This window comes from Mobula hypostoma, unplaced genomic scaffold (assembly GCF_963921235.1).
Source record: "Mobula hypostoma unplaced genomic scaffold, sMobHyp1.1 scaffold_83, whole genome shotgun sequence".
NCBI lineage: Eukaryota > Metazoa > Chordata > Chondrichthyes > Myliobatiformes > Myliobatidae > Mobula > Mobula hypostoma.
The window spans coordinates 422670-440475 of NW_026948186.1; the positions used below are offsets into that span (position 1 = coordinate 422670).

A 17806-nucleotide genomic window follows, 5' to 3' on the forward strand; every position below is an offset into this window, starting at 1 on the left:
CCCAAGGAGCCAATTATCACAGACAACGTCATGACTATCATTCCAAGCTGCGTGCTGCGTGCGGCCCAGGGAAGCGGTGGACGTCCGCCTGGCCCAGTGGCGGGACCTCGGTGGTGGCAGGGTCAGAGCCGTTCCCCAGTCTGACAATCCTCGTGTCCCTCCCTCCTGACGGTCGAGGGTCGGAGAGATTGGGAGACGGTGGGGTGGGGGGGGAACACCCTTCATCTCACAGTCTCCACATTTATTTATCATCGTCATGCTTTCTTTCCGTATCTGCGCAGTTTGTTGTCTTCTGCACGCTGGCCGAGCGCCCGAGTTGGTGCGGTCTCCCGTTGATTCTGTTGTGGTTATTATGCTGTAGATTTTTCGAGGGCGCCCGCGGCGAAATGGGCCTCGGGGTTGTATATGGTGGCAAATTTGACACTGAATTTACTTTGAGTCCGCATTGCCTAGTCTCGCCTGGCGGTGGGGGAGAAAAGGACGTTCCTGCCTCTAATTATCCATCGCTCTCCCCTTCCCCTCCCCCCCTCATCCCTGGTTCCCCTCCCCTCCACCCCTCACTATCCCCTCACTCCCTCTCTCCACTCCCACTCGCCCCTCCCCTGTCCCCCGCCCCTCCATGCCCCTCTCTGTCTCCCTCTCCCCTCTCTCCCCTCTCCCCCCTCTTCCCCTCTCCCCCTCTCCCCTCTCTCCCCTCTCCCCCTCTCCCCTCTCTCTCCCCTCTCCCCCTCTCTCTCCCCTCTCCCCCCTCTCCCCCTCTCTCTCTCCTCTCCCCCCTCTCTCTCCCCTCTCCCCCCTCTCTCTCCTCTCCCCCTCTCTCTCCCCTCTCCCCCCTCTCTCCCCTCTCCCCCCTCTCCCCCCTCTCCCCCCTCTCTCTCCTCTCCCCTCTCTCTCTCCTCTCCCCCCTCTCTCTCCTCTCTCTCCCCTCTCCCCCCTCTCTCTCCTCTCCCCTCTCTCTCTCCTCTCCCCTCTCTCCCCTCTCCCCCTCTCCCCTCTCTCTCTCTCCCCTCTCTCTCCCCTCTCCCCCCTCTCTCTCCCCTCTCCCCCTCTCCCCCTCTCTCTCTCCTCTCCCCCCTCTCTCTCTCCTCTCCCCCCTCTCTCTCTCCTCTCTCCCCTCTCTCCCCTCTCTCCCCTCTCTCTCTCCCCTCTCTCCCCTCTCCCCCCTCTCTCTCCCCTCTCTCTCCCCACTCTCCCCTCTCCCCCTCTCTCTCCTCTCACCCCTCTCTCCCCTCTCTCCCCCTCTCTCTCCCCTCTCTCCCCTCTCTCTCCCCTCTCTCCCCTCTCTCTCCCCTCTCCCCTCTCTCTCCCCTCTCTATCCCCCCTCTCTCTCCCTCCCCAACACTGTTACAGGGATCGTCAGTGTTCTGCATCATCACCGCGATGCGAATCACCGACAACCAGCTTCAAGATGTCTGTCCCGAGGTCAGTCTGTCTGTGAGTGTGAGTGTGAGTGTGTGTGAGTGTGAGTGTGTGTGAGTGTGTGAGTGTGAGTGTGTGTGTGTGTGTGTGTGTGTGAGTGAGTGTGAGTGTGTGAGTGTGAGTGAGTGTGTGTGTGTGAGTGTGAGTGTGAGTGTGTGTGAGTGAGTGTGAGTGTGTGAGTGTGAGTGAGTGTGTGTGTGTGAGTGTGAGTGTGAGTGTGTGTGAGTGAGAGAGAATGTGTGTCAGTGTGCCTGTGTTGTGATCATTGCAGGGGTTTTGTACAGGTCTGTGATCGTGCAGGAGAAAGCCGGTTAAATGTTTGTGTATAAGAAGAAATTCTGCCCTTCCAGTACTACTCCACAAGACATAGAACATAGAATAGTACAGCACAGTACAGGCCCTTCGGCCCATAATGTTGTGCTGACCCTCAGACCCTGCCTCCCATATAACCCCCCCACCACCTTAAATTCCTCCATATACCTGTCTAGTAGTCTCTTAAACTTCACTAGTGTATCTGCCTCCACCACTGACTCAGGCAGTGCATTCCACACACCAACCACTCTCTGAGTAAAAAACCTTCCTCTAATATCCCCCTTGAACTTCCCACCCCTTACCTTAAAGTCATGTCCTCTTGTATTGAGCAGTGGTGCCCTGGGGAAGAGGCGCTGGCTATCCACTATCTATTCCTTTTAATATCTTGTACACCTCTATCATGTCTCCTCTCATCCTCCTTCTCTCCAAAGAGTAAAGCCCTAGCTCCCTTAATCTCTGATCATAATCCACACTCTCTAAACCAGGCAGCATCCTGGTAAATCTCCTCTGTACCCTTTCCAATGCTTCCACATTCTTCCTATAGTGAGGTGACCAGAACTGGACACAGTACTCCAAGTGTGGCCTAACCAGAGTTTTATAGAGCTGCATCATTACCTCGCGACTCTTAAACTCTATCCCTCGACTTATGAAAGCTAACACCCCATAAGCTTTCTTAACTACCCTATCCACCTGTGAGGCTCATAGGAGCAGAATTAGGCCATTCAGTCCATCGACCCTGCTGCACCATTTTATCGGGGCTGATCCTGGATCCCACTCAACCCCACACGCCTGCCTTCTCGCCAGATCCTTCGATGCCTCGGCCGATCAGGAAACCATCAGCTTCTACCTCAAGTATACTCAGGGGCTTGGTCTCCACTGCAGTCTGTGGCAGAGCGTTCCACAGCTCTCTGGCTAAAAAAAAATTCCTCCTTGCCTCCGTTCGAAAAGGTCGCCCCTCAAATCTGAGGCTGTGGCCTCTAGTTCGGGATACCCCCACCATAGGAAACGTCCTCTCCACATCCACCCAATCTCGTCCTTTCAACGTTCGGTAGGTTTCAGTGAGATTCCCCCGGCATTCTTCCAGAATTCCAGTGAGTACAGGCCCAAAGCTGCCAAATGTTAACCCCGTCATTCCCGGAATCATCCTCGTGAACCTCCTCTGGGCTCCCTCCAATGACAACACATCCTTTCTGAGATACAGGGCCCAAAGCTGTTGACCACACTCCAAGTGCGGCCTGCCTGGTGTCTTACGAAGGCTCAGCATTATCTCCTGGCGTTCATATTCTATTCCCCTTGAAATAAATGCCAACATTACATTTGCCTTCCTTTACTGGAGACTCAACCTGTGAATTAACCTTCTGGGAGTCCTTCACGAGGACGCTGATATTTGAAACTTCTCCCCATTTAGATAATAGTTCGCTCTACTGTTCCTTTTACCAAACTGCATTATCATACATTTCCCAACGCTGTACTCCATCTGACACGTTTTGCCCATTCTTCCAATTTGTCTAGGTCCTGCTGCAATCGTATTGCTTCCTCAGCTCCACCTACCCCTCCACCGACCTTCGTATCATCCGCAGACTTTGCCACAAAGCCATCAATTCCACTATCTAAATCACTGACAAACAATGTGAAAAGTAGCGGTCCCAATACTGACCCCTGAGGAACATCACTAGTCACCGGCAGCCGACCAGAAAAGGCCCCTTTTATTCCCACTCTCTGCCTCCTGCCTGTCAGCCATTCCTCTCTCCGTGCCAGTCTCTTTCCTGTAACGCTGTGTGGGTAGTTAAGAAAGCTTATGGGGTGTTAGCTTTCACAAGTCGAGGGATAGAGTTTAAGAGTCGCGAGGTAATGATGCAGCTCTATAAAACTCTGGTTAGGCCACACTTGGAGTATTGTGTCCAGTTCTGGTCGCCTCACTATAGGAAGGATGTGGAAGCATTGGAAAGGGTACAGAGGAGATTTACCAGGACGCTGCCTGGTTTAGAGAGTATGCATTGTGATCAGAGATTAAGGGAGCTAGGGCTTTACTCTTTGGAGAGGAGACATGATAGAGGTGTACAAGATAATAAGAGGAATAGATAGAGTGGATAGCCAGCGCCTCTTCCCCAGGGCACCACTGCTCAATACAAGAGGACATGGCTTTAAGGTAAGGGCTGGGAAGTTCAAGGGGGATATTAGAGGAAGGTTTTTCACTCAGAGAGTGGTTGGTGCGTGGAATGCACTGCCTGAGTCAGTGGTGGAGGCAGATACACTAGTGAAGTTTAAGAGACTACTAGACAGGTATATGGAGGAATTTAAGGTGGGGGTTATATGGGAGGCAGGGTTTGAGGGTCAGCACAACATTGTGGGCCGAAGGGCCTGTACTGTGCTGTACTGTCCTATGTTCTATTTTGTCTTGTTAAACATTCTCGTGTGTGGCACATTATCAAATGCCTTCAGAAAATCCAAGTAAATGACGTCCACTGCCTCTCCTTTGTCCACCCTGCTTGTTACTTCCTCAGAGAACTCTAACAGATTTGTCGGGCAAGATTTCCCCTCACAGAAACCATGCTGACTTTGACTTATTTTATCCTTAGTCTCCGAGTGCCCCAAGACCTCATCCTTAATAATAGACTCCAACGCTTTCTCAGTGAGGTTAGGCTAACTGGCCTATAATTTCTTTCTTTTGCCTTCCTCCCTTCTGAAAGAGTGGAGTGACATTTGCTATCTTCCAAGCCTCTTGGACCATGCCAGAATCGTCCAAAATCTCCTCAGCAACCTCTCTCGGGACCCTGGGATGTAGTCCACCTGGTCCCGGTGACTTACCCACCTTAAGACCTCTGAGTTTGCCTGGCACTTTTTCCTTCGTAATTGCAAGGGCACTCACGGACCTCTGGCACCACTGCTAGTGTCTTCCACAGTGAAGACTGATGCAAAGTACCCATTAAGTCCATCTGCCATTTCTTCGTTCCCTGTTCTACCTCACCAGCATCATTTCCCAGAGATCCAATATCAACTCTCACCTCCCTTTTACTCTTTATATAATCGGAAAAAAAAACTTTTGGTATCCTGCTTTACGTTGTTGGATGGTCTGCCCACGTATTTCATCTTTTCCCTTCTTATAGCTTCTCTTAGCTGCCTTTCGTTGGATTTTAAAAGCTTCCTAATAATCCGATTTCCCACTCATTTTTGCTGCCTTATAAGCCCCTTCCTTGGCTTTTATCCAGTCCTTAGCGTCCTTTTGTCAGCCACAGTTGCCTACCCCTGCCATTTGAAAGGGATAGATAGATAGAGGCAGGAAAGTTGTTTCTACTGGTAGGTGACACTAGAACTAGGGGAGAGGGCCTCAAGATTCAGGGGAGAAGATTTAGGACAGAGATGAGGAGAAACTGTTTTTTCCCAGAGAGTGGTGAATCGGTGGAATTCTCTGCCCGGGGAAGCAGTTGGGACTTCTTCACTAAATATATATTTAAGATACAGTTAGATAGATTTTTACATAGTAGGGGAATTAAGGGTTATGGGGAAGAGGCAGGTAGATGGAGCTGAGTTTACAGACAGATCAGCCATGCTCTTATTGAACGTAAGATTGAAAGAGTGCAGAGAAGAATTACTAGGATGTTGCCGGGTCTTCAGGAGTTGAGTTACAGGGAAAGATTGAACAGGTTAGGAGTTTATTCCTTGGAGCGTGGAAGAATGAGGGGGGATTTGAGAGAGGTTAACAAAATGATGAGGGGTATAGACAGAGTAAATGCAAGTAGGCTCTTTCCACTTAGATTAGGAGAGAGAAATATGAGAGGACATGGGTTTAGGGTGAAAGGGGAAAGGTTTCAGGGTGAAAGGGGAAAGATTTAGGGGGAACTTCTTCACTCAGAGAGTGACGGCAGTGTGGAACGAGCTGCCATCTGACGTGGTAAACGCAGGCTCACTCTTCAGTTTTAAGAATAAATTGGATAGGTGCAATGATGGGAGAGGTCTGGAGGGTTATGGGCTGGGCGCAGGTCGATGGGACCAGCGGAATAAAGTTTCGGCACGGACTAGAAGGGCCGAATGGCCTGTTTCCTGTGCTGTAGTGTTCTATGGTTCTGTGGCAGAGCAAGCTCGACAGGCAAGATAGCCGACTCCTGTTCCTACTTGTTCATGTTCTTCTGTGGGACATATCTATCCCGTGCCTTGTGAACTATTCCCGGAAACTTCAGCCATCTCTGCCAGCGTCCCCCTCCAATCCACCCGGGCAAGCTCCTCTCTCATGCCTCTGTAATTCCCTCTATTCCACTGCGATACCGAGACATGTGAACTGTGCTTCTCCCTCTCCAACTGCAGTATGGTTTCAACCGTATTGTGATCACTGCCTCCCGAGGGTTCCTTTACATCAAGCTCCCCCATTCCTGCTCCTATTTCTCATAACCATATGACAATTACAGCACGGAAACAGGCCATCTCGGCCCCTCTAGTCCGTGCCGAACTCTTACTCTCACCTAGTCCCACCGACCTACACTCAGCCCATAACCCTCCATTCCTCTCCTGTCCATATAGCTGTCCAATTTAACTTTAAATGACAACATCGAACCTGCCTCGACCACTTCTCGTTCCACACAGCCACCACTCTCTGAGTAAAGAAGTTCCCCCTCGTGTTACCCCTAAACTTTTGCCCTTTAACTCTCAACTCGTGTCCTCTCGTTTGAATCTCCCCCACTCTCAATGGAAAAAGCCTATCCACCTCAACTCTATCAATCCCCCTCATAATTTTAAACACCTCTATCAAGTCCCCCCTCAACCTCCTACGCTCCAAAGAATAAAGACCCAACTTGTTCAACCTTTCTCTCTAACTTAGGTGATGAAACCCAGGTAACATTCTCGTAAATCTTCTCTGTACTCTCTCAATTTTGTTGACATCTTTCCTATAATTCGGTGACCAAAACTGTACACAGTTTGACATCTTTCCTATAATTCGGTGACCAAAACCGTACACAATTTGACATCTTTCCTATAATTCAGTGACCAAAACCGTACACAATTTGACATCTTTCCAATAATTCGGTGACCAAATCTGGACACAATTTGACATCTTTCCTATAACTCGGTGACCAAAACTGTACACAGTTACGCCTCTCCTGGCCAGCGCACAGCCCCTCTAACTGCAGTATGATTTCAACCGTATTGTGATCACTGCCTCCCGAGGGTTCCTTTACGCCAAGCTCCCCAATAAGGCTGGGTTCTTGCACAGCACCTAGTCAAAGATAGCCTTTCCCCACGGAGGTTCGAGCACAAGCTGCTCGAAAAAGCCATCTTGTACGCTCAGCAAATTCCCCCTCTCGCGATCCGACACCAACCTGATTTTCCCAATCCCCGTCCCTATTGGAGTCCCCCGTTACAATTGTGCCATCCATTTCCCATATCACGTGCCCTTTCCAGCTCCCTTTTGCTATCTCAACCCCGCATCCTGGCTACGACTTGGAGGCCTATATTTGATTCCCGTAATGGATTTTCACCCTTGCAATTTCTTAACTCCACCCACAAAGACTCAGCACTTTCTGACCCAAAGTCACCTCTTTCTCAAGATGGAATTCCATCTTTTACCACCAGAGTCACACCACCGCCTCTGACTTCCTGTCTGTCCTTTCAATACGAAGTATATAAGACCATAAGACCATTAGACAAAGGAGCAGAAGTTGGCCATTCGGCCCATCGAGTCTGCCCCGCCATTTTATCATGAGCTGATCCATTTTATCCTATTTAGTCCCATTCCCCCGCCTTCTCACCGTAACCTTTGATGCCCTGGCTACTCAGATACCTATCAATCTCTGCCTTAAATACACCCAATGACTTGGCCTCCACTGCCGCCCGTGGCAACAAATTCCATAGATTCACCACCCTCTGACTAAAGAAATTTCTTCGCATTTCTGTTCTGAGTGGGTGCCCTTCAATCCTTAAGTCATGCCCTCTCGGACTAGACTCCCCCATCATGGGAAACAACTTTGCCACATCCACTCTGTCCATGCCTTTCAACATTCGAAATGTTTCTACGAGGTCTCCCCTCATTCTTCTAAACTCCGAGGAATACAGTCCAAGAGCGGACAAACGTTCCTCATGTGTTAACCCTCTCATTCCCGGGATCATTCTAGTGAATCTTCTCTGTACCCAGTCCAGAGAATTCCGGAGTATTTTTCCTCAACTCCGTTCTGAATGGCCTACCCCTTATTCTTAAATTGTGGCCTCTGGTTCTGGACTCACCCATCAGCAGGAACACGCTTCCTGCCTCCAGCGTGTCCAATCCCTTAATAATCTTATATGTTTCAATAAGATCCCCTCTCATCTTTCTAAATTCCACAAGACCACAAGACAAAGGAGCAGAAGTTGGCCATTCGGCCCATCGAGTCTGCTCCGCCATTTTATCATGAGCTGATCCATTCTCCCATTTAGTCCCACTCTCCCGCCTTCTCACTATAACCTTTGATGCCCTGGCTACTCAGATACCTATCAATCTCTGCCTTAAATACACCCAATGACTTGGCCTCCACTGCTACCCGTGGCAACAAATTCCACAGATTCACCACCCTCTGGCTAAAGAAATTTCTTCGCATCTTTGTTCTGAATGGGTGCCCTTCAATCCTTAAGTCATGCCCTCTCGGACTAGACTCCCCCATCATGGGAAACAACTTTGCCACATCCACTCTGTCCATGCATTTCAACATTCGAATTGTTTCTACGAGGTCTCCCCTCATTCTTCTAAACTCCGAGGAATACAGTCCAAGAGCGGACAAACGTTCCTCATATGTTAACCTTCTCATTCCTGGAATCATTCTAGTGAATCTTCTCTGTACCCTCTCCAACGTCAGCACATCCTTTCTTAAATAAGGAGACCAAAACTGCCCACGGTACTCCAAGTGAGGTCTCACCAGCGCCTTATAGAGCCTCAACATCACATCCCTGCTCCTATACTCTGTTCCTCTAGAAATGAATGCCAACTCAAAAAGAAACATTTTATCAAATCTGGAATAAACGGATTGAATATATAACCCCAATGCGAGCAGACTTTAGATGACTCTCCTAATGATTTATATTGCTCTTCTCATCAACACAGTAATATTGCTAATGTAAGCACCCCTAGTCTAAATGTTTGGTTTTTTTTGGAAAATAGAGAATTAACACAAGTAAAGGGAAAGATTTGGGAAAGGGATAAAAAAAATGAAAAAATTAAGTAAATAAGTACATCGGGATTGGATAATTATGTCTGCGGGCAGGAACAAGCACGAACAAATTGGGATATAAACACCTACAATGGTTGGTATATAGGCTTGTATGCAGCATTTTGGACCAGTGGAAATGGTCCAGAAGGGTTGTATGGAAACTATTATTACCATTTTTCTTAACAACTAATTTCATTACTTAGCCTGATAGGTTAGATTTACCACAGTACATAATTATCTATTTAAATGTTTATTTTCCTTTTATATCATCTCAATGTGTACTTAAGAATGTATAAATAATTGTAGTTTTATACGTATAAAAAAATGGAAAAGGTTATATGTGTGAAAAAAGTACATGATAATTGTGAATTCCTTATCCAAATAAAAATAAAATTAAAAAAAAAAGAAATGAATGCCAACATTGCATTCGCCTTCTTCACCACCGACTCAGCCTGGAGCTTAACCCTAACCTGTACGAGGACTCTCAAGTCCCGTTGCATCTCAGAACTTTGAATTCTCTCCCCCATTTAAGTAATAGTCTGCCCGTTTATTTCTTCTGCCAAAGTGCGTGACCATACACTTTCCAGCATTGTATTTCATTTCCCTGCCGGTATATCCCTTGCTGTTAGTCTCCCAACCACGGCCTCCTTTTAGCCACGACTCAGTGATGCCCACGACGTCACACTGACCAATCTCTAATTGTGCCACGAGTTTCTCCACCTTATTCTGAATGCTACGTGTGTTATTCTGTCTGCAGTTGTGCCCAGTCATTGGCTTGTCCTTCCTTAACATTCGTGTTACACCCGTCATCTACTTGCAAACCTGCCGGATCATGCTGAGAGTGTGAGTTCAGGGTTCAGCCTGATGTGTCCCTGTCACACAGGGTTATTGGGTCGTGGGTTTAGTCAGCTGCTGAGCACGCCTTGCAGGCCGCCCCCAGCGCGGGCTCAGACTGCGTCGGTCTCTGACGCAGAAACGACGCATTTCCCCGCATCTCGGAGCCGCAGAACCACGGAGGGCTCCAGCGCAGAGAACAGGCCGTTCGGCCTGGTCCCATCGACCGGCACCCAGTCCATCACCCTCCAGACCTCTCCCATCCATGTACCTATCCAACTTATTCTTAAAACTTAAGAGTGAGCCTGCGTTTACCACGTCAGATGGCAGCTCGTTCCACACTCCCGCCACTCTCTGAGTGAAGGTCCCCCCTAAACCTTTCCCCTCTCACCCTAAAGCCATGTCCTCTTGCATTTATCTCTTCTAATCTAAATGGAAAGAGCCTATTCACATTTACTCTGTCTGTAGAACATAGAATAGTACAGCACAGTACAGGCCCTTCGGCCCACAATGTTCTGCCGACCCTCAATCCCTGCCTCCCATATAAGCCCCCACCTTAGATTCCTCCATATACCTGTCTAGCAGTCTCTTAAACTTCACGAGTGTATCTGCCTTCACCACTGACTCAGGCAGTGCATTCCACGCACCAACCACTCTCTGAGTAAAAACCCTTACTCTAATTACCCACTTGAAATGCCCACCCATTACCTTAAAGCCATGTCCCCTTGTATTGAGCAGTGGTGCCCTGGGGAAGAGGCGCTGGCTGTCCACTCTATCTATTCCTCTTATTATCTTGTACACCTCTATCATGTCTCCTCTCATCCTCCTTCTCTCCAAAGAGTAAAGCCCTAGCTCCCTTAATCTCTGATCATAATGCATACTCTCTAAACCAGGCAGCATCCTGGTAAATCTCCTCTGTACCCTTTCCAATGCTTCCACATCCTTCCTATAGTGAGGTGACCAGAACTGGACACAGTACTCCAAGTGTGGCCTAACCCGAGTTTTACAGAGCTGCATCATTACATCGCGATTCTTAAACTCTATCCCTTGATTTATGAAAGCTAACACCCCATATGCTTTCTTAACTACCCTATCCACCTGTGAGGCAACTTTCAGGGATCTGTGGACATGTACCCCCAGATCCCTCTGCTCCTCCACACTACCAAGTATCCTGCCATTTACTTTGTACTCTGCCTTGGAGTTTGTCCTTCCAAAGTGTACCACCTCACCCTTCTCCGGGTTGAACTCCATCTGCCACTTCTCAGCCCACTTCTGCATCCTGTCAATGTCTCTCTGCAATCTTCGACAATCCTCTACACTATCTACAACACCACCAACCTTTGTGTCGTCTGCAAACTTGCCAACCCACCCTTCTACCCCCACATCCAGGTCATTAATAAACATCACGAACAGCAGAGGTCCCAGAACAGATCCTTGTGGGACACCACTAGTCACAATCCTCCAATCTGAATGTACTCCCTCCACCACCACCCTCTGCCTTCTGCAGGCAAGCCAATTCTGAATCCACCTGGCCAATCTGTTCCTCTTATTATCCCTCTTACTGACAGGTTCTTGTTTGGTCGGGGCATGAAGGGATACAGGGAGAAGGCAGGTGGTCGGGGGCTGAGAGGGAATATTAGATCAGCCACGATGAGATGGGGGAGCAGAGTCGACGGGCCGAATGGCCGGTTTCTGCTCCTGTGACCTATGGTCTCGTGGTGAGGCCCAGACCCCCTCTGGTCGTAGTCCAATAGACAGGCCCCTGGTGAGGCCTGCACTCCCGACGGGAGAGAGAGCGGGGGGAGGCGACACAACGCCTGGGGTCTTCGATGACGAGTCTGCGGGGGAGAGGCTGCCCCCCGTGGTGCTGCGAGACGCGCCCACCACTCCCTGCGGTCGCCGTGCCCGCCCGGGTCGGACACCCTCGTAAAAATCGGTGCGGGGTGGACGGGGACCAGGTTGAGGGCTGATATTTCTGTGTCCCGGTGTGAGTGATCTGTGTATCCTCCCTCCTCCACCCTCCGTTCGCTGTTCAGGACCCCAGTAACAAACAATTCATCTGTGACCACGATAGGAACTGTTCACTGACGACACATCAGGTCGGCAATGGTAAGTCTCCTCACCCTCGTCCCTCGAACCTCGCCCTCCCTCCTCTCCCCTCAATCATTCCCTCCTCTCCCCTCGATCACTCCCTCCTCACCCTCGCCCCTCAAACCTCACCCTCCCTCCTCTCTCCCGATCTCACCCTCGTCCCTCGAACCTCGCCCTCCCTCCTCTCCCCTCGATCACTCCCTCCTCTCTCAATCATTCCCTTCTCACCCTCGCCCCTCAAACCTCACCCTCCCTCCTCTCTCCCGATCTCACCCTCGTCCCTCGAACCTCGCCCTCCCTCCTCTCCCCTCGATCATTCCCTCCTCTCCCCTCGATCACTCCCTCCTCACCCTCGCCTCTTGAACCTCACCCTCCCTCCTCTCCCCTCGATCACTCCCTCCTCACCCTCGCCCCTCAAACCTCACCCTCCCTCCTCTCTCCCGATCTCACCCTCGTCCCTCGAACCTCGCCCTCCCTCCTCTCCCCTCGATCACTCCCTCCTCACCCTCGCCCCTCAAACCTCACCCTCCCTCCTCTCTCCCGATCTCACCCTCGTCCCTCGAACCTCGCCCTCCCTCCTCTCCCCTCGATCACTCCCTCCTCTCTCAATCATTCCCTTCTCACCCTCGCCCCTCAAACCTCACCCTCCCTCCTCTCTCCCGATCTCACAATCGTCCCTCGAACCTCGCCCTCCCTCCTCTCCCCTCGATCTTTCCTTCCTCTCCCCTCGATCACTCCCTCCTCACCCTCGCCCCTCAAACCTCACCCTCCCTCCTCTCTCCCGATCTCACCCTCATCCCTCAAACCTCACCCTCCCTCCTCTCCCCTCGATCACTCCCTCCTCTCTCAATCATTCCCTTCTCACCCTCGCCCCTCAAACCTCACCCTCCCTCCTCTCTCCCGATCTCACCCTCGTCCCTCGAACCTCGCCCTCCCTCCTTTCCCCTCGATCATTCCCTCCTCTCCCCTCGATCACTCCCTCCTCACCCTCGCCCCTTGAACCTCACCCTCCCTCCTCTCCCCTCGATCACTCCCTCCTCAATCATTCCCTTCTCACCCTCGCCCCTCAAACCTCACCCTCCCTCCTCTCGATCACTCCCTCCTCTCTCCTCAATCATTCCCTCCTCACCCTCGCCCCTTGAACCTCACCCTCCCTCCTCTCCCCTCGATCACTCCCTCCTCACCCTCGCCTCTCAAACCTCACCCTCCCTCCTCTCCCCTCGATCATTCCCTCCTCACCCTCGTCCCTCAAACCTCACCCTCCCTCGATCATTCCCTCTTCTCTCCTCAATCATTCCTTCCTCACCCTCGTCTCTCAAACCTCACCCTCCCTCCTCTCGATCACTCCCTCCTCTCTCCTCAATCATTCCCTTCTCACCCTCGTCCCTCAAACCTCACCCTCCCTCCTCTCCCCTCGATCACTCCCTCCTCACCCTCGCCCCTCAAACCTCACCCTCCCTCCTCTCTCCTGATCTCACCCTCATCCCTCAAACCTCACCCTCCCTCCTCTCCCCTCGATCACTCCCTCCTCACCCTCGTCCCTTGAACCTCACCCTCCCTCCTCTCCCTTCGATCGTTCCCTCCTCTCCCTCGTCCCTTGAACCTCACCCTCCCTCCTCTCCCCTCGATCACTCCCTCCTCACCCTCCTCTTCTCTCCCCCAATCATTCCCTCCTCACTGTCGTCCCTCAGAGCTCACCCTCCCTCTTTGAACACTCACTCCTCACCCTCGTCCCTCAAAACTCATCCTCCCTCCTCGAACATTCCCTCCTCTTCTCTCACCTCGATCACTCCCTATTCACCCTTGTCCCTCAATATCCCCTCCACCTCTCTCCCCTTTGATCACTCCCTCCTCATCCTTCAAAACTCACCCTCCCTCCTCACCCTCGTCCCTCAAAGGTCCCCCTCGCTCCTCTCCCTCCTGCTCTCTCCCCTCGGTCACTCCTTCCTCACCCTCGTCCCTCAGAACTCCCCGCCACCTCTTGCTCCTTGATCACTCCTTCCTCACTCTCTTCCCTCAAAACTCCCCTCCCTACCCTTTTCCCCCTTGCCTCCTTGCCCTCGTCCCTCCAAACTCCCCCCTCCGCTCCTCCTCCCTCGATCTCACACTGCTCACTCTCGTCCCACAAAACAACCTGCCCCTCCTCTTCTTGCCCTTCGATCACTCCCTCCTCACCTTCCTCTCTCAAAATGACCTCTTCCTCCTCTTTCCACTCCCCCTCTGGCTTCAACCTTCTCCCTCAAAACCTCCTCCTCCTCCTCTTCTCTCCCCACAATCAATCCCATTTCACCCTTGCCCCTTGGAGCTCCCCTTAACTCCTACTTTCTCCTCGATCACTCACTCCTTTCCCTCTTCCCTCATCTGCCCTCCTCACCTCTTCCCTCATCTCCCTCCGTCACTCCCTCTTCACCCCTTCCTTCATCTCCCTCTGTCACACTCCTCACCTTCCCTCATCTCCCTCTGTCACCGTCCTCACCTTCCCTCATCTCCTTCTGTCACCGTCCTCACCTTCCCTCAGCTCCCTCTATCACTCCCTCATCTACCTCCTTCATTCCCTTCTCACCCTTTTCCCTCTTCTCCCTCCATCATCTACCCCCGTCAACCCCTCCTCACCCTCTTCCCTCATCTTTCCCTACCTTCTTCCTCTCTCCTGCTCTCTGACGGTCTCTCCCTCCCTTATTCTCCCCCATCTATCCATCCCTCCCCCTTTATGAGGTCCCTCTCCCCTCCATTACCCTCACCCAGAATACTGGAGGTGTTAACCCCCACATTGCCCTCTCCCTCTCTCCCTCCCCTCACGTTCGATTCCCCTCCCATCCTCATGGAGATGTTAACCCCACATTGCCCTCTCCCTCTCTCCCTCCCCTCACGTTCGATTCCCCTCCCGTCCTCGTGGAGGTGTTAACCCCACATTGCCCTCTCCCTCTAACCATCCCCTCACGTTCGATTCCCCTCCCATCCTCATGGAGATGTTAACCCCACATTGCCCTCTCCCTCTCTCCGTCTCCTCACGTTTCATTCCCCTCCCGTCCTCATGGAGGTGTTAACCCCCACATTGCCCTCTCCCTCTAACCATCCCCTCACGTTCGATTCCCCTCCCGTCCTAATGGAGGTGTGAACCCCACATTGCCCTCTCCCTCTCTCCGTCTCCTCACGTTCGATTCCCCTCCCGTCCTCATGGAGGTGTTAACCCCCACATTGCCCTCTCCCTCTCTCCCACCCCTCACGTTCGATTTCCCTCCCGTCCTTATAGAGGTATTAACCCCCACATTGCCCTCTCCCTCTCTCCCTCCCCTCACGTTCGATTCCCCTCCCGTCCTCATGGAGGTGTTAACCCCCACATTGCCCTCTCCCTCTCTCCGTCTCCTCACGTTCGATTCCCCTCCCATCCTCATGGAGGTATTCACCGCCACATTGCCCTCTCCCTCTCTCCGTCCCCTCACGTTCGATTCCCCTCCCATCCTCATGGAGGTATTCACCGCCACATTGCCCTCTCCCTCTCTCCGTCCCCTCACGTTCGATTCCCCTCCCATCCTCATGGAGGTGTTAACCCCCACATTGCCCTCTCCCTCTCTCCCTCCCCTCACGTTCGATTCCCCTCCCATCCTCATGGAGATATTAACCCCACATTGCCCTCTCCCTCTCTCCGTCCCCTCACGTTCGATTACCCTCCCGTCCTCATGAAGGTGTTAACCCCACATTCCCCTCTCCCTCTCTCCCTCCCCTCACGTTCGATTACCCTCCCATCCTCATGAAGGTGTTAACCCCACATTGCCCTCTCCCTCTAACCATCCCCTCACGTTCGATTACCCTCCCATCCTCATGGAGGTGTTAACCCCACATTGCCCTCTCCCTCTAACCATCCCCTCACGTTCGATTCCCCTCCCGTCCTCATGGAGGTGTTAACCCCCACATTGCCCTCTCCCTCTCTCCCTCCCCTCACGTTCGATTCCCCTCCCGTCCTCATGGAGGTGTTAACCCCACAATGCCCTCTCCCTCTCTCCCTCCCCTCACGTTCGATTCCCCTCCCATCCTCATGGAGGTGTTAACCCCCACATTGCCCTCTCCGTCTCTCCGTCCCCTCACGTTCGATTCCCCTCCTGTCCTCATGGAGGTGTTAACCCCCACATTGCCCTCTCCCTCCCCTCACGTTCGATTTCCCTCCCGTCCTTATGGAGGTGTTAACCCCACATTGCCCTCTCCCTCCCCTCACGTTCGATTCCCCTCCCGTCCTCATGGAGGTGTTAAACCCACATTGCCCTCTCCCTCCCCTCACATTCGATTCCCCTCCCGTCCTTATGGAGGTATTAACCCCCACATTCCCCTCTCCCTCTCTCCCTCCCCTCACGTTCGATTCCCCTCCCGTCTTCATGGAGGTGTTAACCCCACATTGCCCTCTCCCTCCCCTCACATTCGATGCCCCTCCCGTCCTTATGGAGATATTAACCCCCACATTGCCCTCTCCCTCTCTCCCTCCCCTCACGTTCGATTCCCCTCCCGTCCTCATGGAGGTGTTAACCCCCACATTGCCCTCTCCCTCCCCTCACGTTCGATTTCCCTCCCGTCCTTATAGAGGTATTAACCCCCACATTGCCCTCTCCCTCCCCTCACGTTCGATTCCCCTCCCGTCCTCATGGAGGTGTTAACCCCACAATGCCCACTCCCTCTTTCCCTCATCTCACGTTCGATTCCCCTCCCATCCTCGTGGAGGTAGTAACCCCCACATTGCCCTCTCCCTCTCTGCCTCCCCTCACGTTCGATTCCCCTCCCGTCCTCATGGAGGGATTAACCCCCACATTACCCTCTCCCTCTCTGCCTCCCCTCACGTTCGATTCGCCTCCCGTCCTCATGGAGGGATTAACCCCCACATTGCCCTCTCCCTCTCTGCCTCCCCTCACGTTCGATTCGCCTCCCGTCCTCATGGAGGGATTAACCCCTCTGCTCTATCCCCACAGGGGTGCTCACGGGCCGATGCGTCAGTTTCAACAGCAGCTTGAAGGTGTGCGAGGTGAAGGGATGGTGTCCCGTCGAGCAAGACAACTCCCCGAAGTGGGTTATCGCCTGTTGCACTGACACTGGGGCAGGAGGATGAGGGGCGAGGGAAGAGCAGGGAAGGCAGGCGGGGGGAAAGGCAGTGAGGAGGGCGATGAGGCATGGGGGGAAATATTTTGAGGGTCTCTTTCCCTCTCCTCCCTCACTCTCCACATTACAGTGTTAAACTGACGGGGGGGTAATGGAGTACGATGTGTGTGAGGGTCTCTCTCTGTATCTCTATCTCTCTCATTACAGTGTTAAACTGACGGGGGGGTGATGGAGTACGATGTGTCTGAGGGTCTCTCTCTGTATCTCTATCTCTCTCATTACAGTGTTAAACTGACGGGGGGGTGATGGAGTACGATGTGTGTGAGGGTCTCTCTCTGTATCTCTATCTCTCTCATTACAGTGTTAAACTGACGGGGGGGGTGATGGAGTACGATGTGTGTGAGGGTCTCTCTCTGTATCTCTATCTCTCTCATTACAGTGTTAAACTGACAGGGAGTGATGGAGTACGATGTGTCTAAGGGTCTCTCTCTCTCTCTGTATCTCTATCTCTCTCATTACAGTGTTAAACTGACGGTGGGGTGATGGAGTACGATGTGTGTGAGGGTCTCTCTCTCTCTCTGTATCTCTATCTCTCTCATTACAGTGTTAAACTGACGGGGGGTGATGGAGTACGATGTGTGTGAGGGTCTCTCTGTATCTCTATCTCTCTCATTACAGTGTTAAACTGACGGGGGGGGTGATGGAGTACGATGTGTGTGAGGGTCTCTCTCTCTATCTCTGTCTCTCTCATTACAGTGTTAAACTGACGGGGGGGTGATGGAGTACAATGTGTGTGAGGGTCTCTCTCTGTATCTCTATCTCTCTCATTACAGTGTTAAACTGACGGGGGGGTGATGGAGTACGATGTGTGTGAGGGTCTCTCTCTGTATCTCTATCTC

At 52.1% G+C, this 17806-nt stretch overlaps 1 protein-coding gene across 1 annotated transcript in view; it reads left to right on the plus strand.

The window, feature by feature from the left end:
- Window positions 1-16917, plus strand: part of LOC134341519 (P2X purinoceptor 3-like) — a 46239-nt gene extending 29322 nt beyond the window's left edge. Inside the window, exons 5-7 of the mRNA XM_063039392.1 lie at window positions 1351-1422; window positions 11771-11843; window positions 16781-16917. Of these exons, the coding sequence (XP_062895462.1) occupies window positions 1351-1422; window positions 11771-11843; window positions 16781-16917 (282 nt within the window). The remainder of the gene's footprint in view (window positions 1-1350; window positions 1423-11770; window positions 11844-16780) is intronic.
- The last annotated feature ends 889 nt before the right edge of the window (window positions 16918-17806 follow it).